The following is a 6,391-nucleotide window of genomic DNA, read 5'->3' on the forward strand; positions in this document are numbered from 1 at the left end:
CCCGGTGTCCGAGCTAGGACGCCAGTCCCACTCCCGGAAACTCACCCCCAACAGAATTTGGATGTGTAAGAAATACCATGCAAAACAAAAAAAAATTTAAATATGAGTAATTTTTAATTTGTAACTTTTAGTTTAACTTAAAGGGGGAGGGGGGTATACTGGACTGGTGAGGGAGTTCATTAGGGTTTCTCTTCACTTCTCTCACCTATCCAACACAACCATAATATTTGCATCTTGACTCTTTCTCTACGACAAATTCAGTCAGGGTTCAGAGAGAAAAATAAACATTCTCTGTTAACTTCCTGTTAACAGGCACTAACTAACTAATCTGCAGGAAATCTATGTAGCAAGTGATACCACAATATCAACTGAAAAATGTAAAAAAAGTAATATGAAAAATATTTTGTTTTTTCAGAATAAAATGTTAAACTAAAGTGATTAAATAAATATGTCCTAAAATAAGAATATTAACTTGTATAAAGTTTTTACATTTTTATATGTCCACTGAGTTACTCAATTAAGTTTATAGTTAAAAAGGATTAGAGAACAACCACAAGAAAGGTTTTTTTTATTTTGGTGAAGTTAAATAAGATTTTAAGAACTTTGTCCAGCAATTTCTAGCTTAACAAATGTTTTCTCTAACTTAACATAACCAACTGACAACAATAGGCCACTTGATCCCTCAAAACTGTCTTTGTCTTCTTAAAACATGCAAAGTGTTTTTGGCTCAAAGTTTACCAACAAGCATCACACTAAAACTGGCTACATACATCCAAAATAGAATTGTTCAGCATTGTAAATTCATTATCATTTATAGAATTTTAATGCAAGGAAAGAAGTCATACAATGTAAATAAATAAGAAGCATTTAATAAATAATCACAGAAATATCACAGAATAAAAACGTATTTAACAATATTTTGTAATATTACCAATTTGTGTGTGTGGAAAAGACATTGACTGTTGCACTTGATATAAAATTTACAGTGTCAAAAGGTAGTAACATATGCAGAACTCTGCAAATATCTGTTGTTGTAATGGGTAACTTGAGATATTTCCAAAGATTAAACTAATAACAGATCATTGTCAACCCAGTAAATCATGACTCATAAATAACAAGTAAGCAATTATGTTTACAGAATATATTATAATATCACTAATTAAAGTCTGTAAAATATAATACAAAGTAATTTGTCTGTGACTATTCACTCAAACATATATAGGGCAGAAGCAAGGTAATTTAGAATCAAAACTCTGAGTCTTTTTTTAAAAAATCATTGTGAAAAATATTTTTGTTTCATGATTCAGAAATAACTCTAAAACAAAACATACCAAATTAGAGGGGCACTCAGTAGAGCACATACCTCAACCATGCAGCATTGATCATATTCAGCCCTCAAAAAATACAAAAATGTGTCCATATGTATGTGTTTCGTTATCAACCAAGTTTTGTCAAAATCCAATAATTTTTGACTGAGTTACAGAGCAAAAGTTGAGTGAAAAACCAGTCCCCATGTTAACAGTTTTATTTTCGATTTTCATGACCCTGAACCTCCAAGAACTAATCACTTCTAAGTTAAATCATTGTTTAAATGTATACCAACTTTTTTTCCAAATCCATTCAGCCATTTTTGATAATTCTTGCTAACAAACACACTCACACACACACACACACAAGGATGAAACATAACCTCTGTGAAGGAAGTAATAAAGTAATATATAAATACTGGTCTTTTTATTTCTCAAACTACATAATTAATTTGTAATTTTTCAAATTACATAATTAATAAAAATATTATAAAACTAGAAAACTTGAAATAGTGAAAGTTGAGGAAGGTTTTTTTCTATATATATATATATATATTTATACATCAAATTTTGTCACAAAATATACAAATTTAACAAATATTTTCACAGAATACACAAGAATTTCATCAAACAGAAAAATTGAATGTTTCAAACCTTTTACATTTCAATGAGCTTTCATGGCATTTGTGATATGGGGGATGGAAGTGGGGTGAGGAGGCAAACTATTCTGCCCTTAATACGATTAGAAGTATCTGGCCAAGCCTATCATTTGTTTTAATGTTACATTTGCCCATCTTACTCTACTATTTGTATGAGTTAACTTTAGTTCAGCTTTGTACACACACATATACATCCATGTATGGATTTTTTTTTAATAATTTTAGTTCAGTGGATGGGACAGCCCAGATGAACCAATAGGTCCCTTGTTGTCCCTAAATATTATGTTATGGATTTTTTACACTGTCACCAAGTAACAAGCAAAGTTCAGCTTTTCCATTTCATGTCTGTATGAATGAGTATTTAAGGCAAGATTTTTTAGTATTGGCCTTCTTGTAAATGTTTCTATCTTTGAAAAACATTTCAATAAGCATTTTTGATCCTTTTTACATATGTAATAAAGTTTTTTTTCTTAGTGAAAATTCTGAGCACAACCTTGCATGTGTCTGTTCTCTCATTGTTGCCATAAACTTTACATATATAAATAAATAATTCTTGTACAATAAGATGATTTGTATATATATACAAATATGCAATAAAGTGTAATGAAAACAATAACTGTTGAGTTTCCTCTTTTTCTCTCTCTCTCTCTTGAGAAAGCTCTGGTATTAATTTATCTTGATTTGTATTGTTGTCTCACACATCTAGTATGTAAATTCTGTCTTGTACAATAGTTAATACTTACTCTGTATTAATACCTACCAGATTTAGTCCAAGATTGAAATCCATATTTTTTGAAAACTTCTTCCACTTGAGCTATCTTCTCAGTTATCTCAGCTACAATATTATTGGTATCTTTCAAACATTTGTCTCCTGTCACTTTGAGATGGTGCAGCTTCTCAGATGATTCTTGGGCATTAACCTAACGTGTAAAAAATATTCATTAAACTAATAAACACATTCAGTTTCTTATTAAAATTATATTCGAGAATACCATTATCAGCAAGTAATACTTTAACACAACACTATTTATGGCAATGTAAACATTTATTTTACAGTGTAGTAATATCATTTTCAATTTGAAAAAAAAACAACTATTAATTTCTATTTACGATTCATCATGAGATGTTGTACTTAAAACATTCTACTCTTTATAGAAATATGCATCTAGAAAATTTGAGTTATTTTCTAATATTATAATGAAAAATAAGTGAATAAAAGCACACAACCAGAATAGTTTGTAACTCTTCTTGTAAATGTGATAACTGAAGAGCAGCAGAATTTTCTGGCAATCTGGTCAAAGAAGAATCACTGTGCTTCTTAATCTCATTCACATCTTTATCAAGAGAAAATGCTAGCTGTTTCAACTTTGGAAAAAAAGGCACAGACTTGACTAAACCTTGGTCTCCACAGGACATGGCTGAAATTAGAGAGAGAAAAAAATTTACATTATAAGTACCACTTTACTTTTATGTGGTATGTATACCAGCAAAATTATTTTTTCTTGATTCTCAAATACTAACAATAATGATAACACATTAATATTCCTTAACCTGAAAACACAGTGCTTTGTTTCTAAATCTCCAAAAATAACATTATTTACTGCATTTTTATAATAATGATATCCAAATTCAGAAAGCTTTGTTAAATGAACACCAAAAATAATCCTTTTAAATATTTAGTTGTGGTGAAACAATACTAGAACAGACTTAAAAACAATTTCAAAATCTTGGATTTATATAAATATTACTTTTGTGGGGTAAAATATTGATTGCTTAGTTCTAGATGTAAGAGACCTATAACATTCACTGAAGACTGAAGTTCATATAAATAACCAATTGATTTTAGTGCCTAATGTACCTAGTGGCCACATCAGTTACTCATGAAATTCTTTGATCACAGCTGCAATGTTAGGACAAAGTTAGCCCAATCAGAACAGCAATAGTCAACAATCAACCATGGTCTTACCTTTGTGATTTGAACAAGTCTATACAGTAACTATTAATAAATCACTTATATTTTTATTATTTACACTGTGTGTAAAAACATATGGCATACCTTTTCACATCATAGTCAATCAACATACAATTTGCAAGTAAATTTGATGCACCACCAAAGGCATGACATATATTCTTGCACTTTCAGCAAAACTACCCAAAGAAAATTTTATGCAATTTCTTAGACTTTACATATGCAAATGCTAATTTAAATTTAACATTGAAACTTTTTTGTCTAATTCAGTAATGGCAAGATTAAAACAATGACAATTGTGGTGTAAATCGCATTTAATATATTATTATTTGTATTTCATTCAAATCTAAATATCTAAGTCAGAAACGGCTTTTGCAATCAAGATTATTCAGCAATAACTTGCCAAGTAATATATAATGATGTGACTTACAATACAAGTTATATTACTTTAGTTTAAATTAATAGCTAAGCTTTTAGTTTTATATAAACTATTAGTATTAAAAGTTAAATCGAAACTATTACTATCAGTATCATGATAAAAGTTCATAACGTACTACTACTAGCCCAAAAAAAAAAAGAAAAATGCTGGTTTTACAAATTACAGTACTTATAGTTATAAATAAAAATACTTCACAAAACACAAAAGCAGATCTATAGAACCAACAAGAACGTGTTAATATTATCATCAGTATCACTAATAGTTATCACGGTTATCGATGTTACCGTGTAAGACTGTGTAGCTGTAATTACTGTAAAATGTAAGTTGTAACTAACGGTTGTTTTGATTTTAAATAACAAATAATAATGCTAATAATTGATTATATTAATGCATATTTCCTGTATTGCAACTTCTATAATTCTGGTTTAATAATAAATATTAAAGAAATGAGCAAATATAGCTTACTTGCTTTTAAAATATGCCTTAAAGTTAAAGTCTTAACTTTTGTTCCGTATACAAATTTAACATTCAAAATTGGTGTACCTAAACTGTAGCGCCATCTCATTTCTTATTAAGTAAATTTATTGTCTCAACATAAAATTAAAGAATAGGGTCTTATACGATTAAAAGTAATAAGCTATAGAATTCTAAATTATATTTATTACCCACTGGTTGAATGATCATTGGCTAGTTCTGGTAAGTCCAAATACTATTTAACACACATTAAGATTTCATACAATTGCATACAACGTTTCTAATAACGCTTGGAGACGGCTTGAATGGGTAATGAAGGAAAACTTTAATATAAGTTTAACATAACAGCAAATGTACAACATTTCGACAAGGTTTTGTCATCATCACGTACCTCATAAATAGCAAAAGTAAAATAATTTGTTGTTATCAAAAAGTGTTGCTATCTTCCAATATTTTTTTAACTGTTTACTCAACGTTTTATCACTTTTATGAAATAAAATTTAAATGAACCGTACATTGTAGTTGTTATATTTTCAGAAATTTTTGTTGGGACTGATGCATGCAAAGCTGAGGAAGCTATTGTTCATATGACACATCATAGGAAATGCTCTGATAAAATGTCTTAATTGTTTGTTTCAGAATTTTCGTATAAAGTTACACAAAAAGCTATATGTCATCCCTAACTCTGAACTCTTTGGCAATTCTTCTGTGCATATCGAATACTGGAACGTGACTGTCACTCTTACGGACTTTCAAGGCCCCAAAGTGTGGAGATAGTTTTTGCAACTAAAAGATGCGAACCATGAACTTTCGGATTCATTCACAATTCAGGCACATAAGCTACAAGGACATGCTCGGCGCCATAAAATATTTCTTACATCTTCAAGACCTCTCTTGGATCACAAAATAAGCGTCAGGTGCTGGTGAATAGAGGGCGTCGAATAATTCCTTAAATCGGGTTCAGAAAATACTTATTACATATTCAATACTCCTTTTGGGTCACAAAATAAGTATCATAGAGCGTTGAATCATTTCTTAAATTGTCTTATAACTTTAGTGGATATAAAATAGTTCGTTTTATAAAAGGAGCAATTATTACATAAAACTACACATCAGGCAATTGGACAACCTAAAAATGTTTTGTGAAAGAGATAAAAAATTATGAAAATATGCTTAATCTATAGCGACAATTTAAACATTAAACGACAGGGATAACGTAAATTGTAGAGATGGCCACTCTTGTTGTTTATAACGCTGTTTAAATCATATATAAGTTTTCTAGTTCTTGTAAAGTTCGGGTAAAAGTTCAAATTTGATGCCAATACACAGTAAATAATGCGCGAAAAGAAACCAAAACCTTATTGAAAGATATATATTTTTCTAAAGATCTACTTGGAAATAAAACTTGCTTTTAATATTAAAGTTTCTAACCATCCAAGACCCGACATGGCCAGGTGGTTAAGGCCATCTGAGGGTCGCGGGTTCGAATCCCCATCACACCAAACATGCTCGCCCTTTCAGCCGTGGGGTGTTATAATGTGAC

The 6,391-nt window shown here is 29.9% G+C and overlaps 1 protein-coding gene across 1 annotated transcript in view; it reads right to left on the bottom strand.

Moving 5' to 3' along the window:
- The window catches only part of LOC111085009, a 31,705-nt gene extending 26,796 nt beyond the window's left edge, over nucleotides 1-4,909 (bottom strand). The window contains exons 1-3 of the mRNA XM_022381928.1: nucleotides 4,840-4,909; nucleotides 3,194-3,384; nucleotides 2,727-2,886 (exon numbers count right to left, since the gene is read on the bottom strand). Coding sequence (XP_022237636.1) covers nucleotides 2,727-2,886; nucleotides 3,194-3,382 — 349 coding nt within the window. The 5' untranslated portion in view covers nucleotides 3,383-3,384; nucleotides 4,840-4,909. The remainder of the gene's footprint in view (nucleotides 1-2,726; nucleotides 2,887-3,193; nucleotides 3,385-4,839) is intronic.
- Between the last annotated feature and the right edge of the window lie 1,482 nt (nucleotides 4,910-6,391).

This window comes from Limulus polyphemus, unplaced genomic scaffold (genome assembly GCF_000517525.1).
Source record: "Limulus polyphemus unplaced genomic scaffold, Limulus_polyphemus-2.1.2 Scaffold200, whole genome shotgun sequence".
NCBI lineage: Eukaryota > Metazoa > Arthropoda > Merostomata > Xiphosura > Limulidae > Limulus > Limulus polyphemus.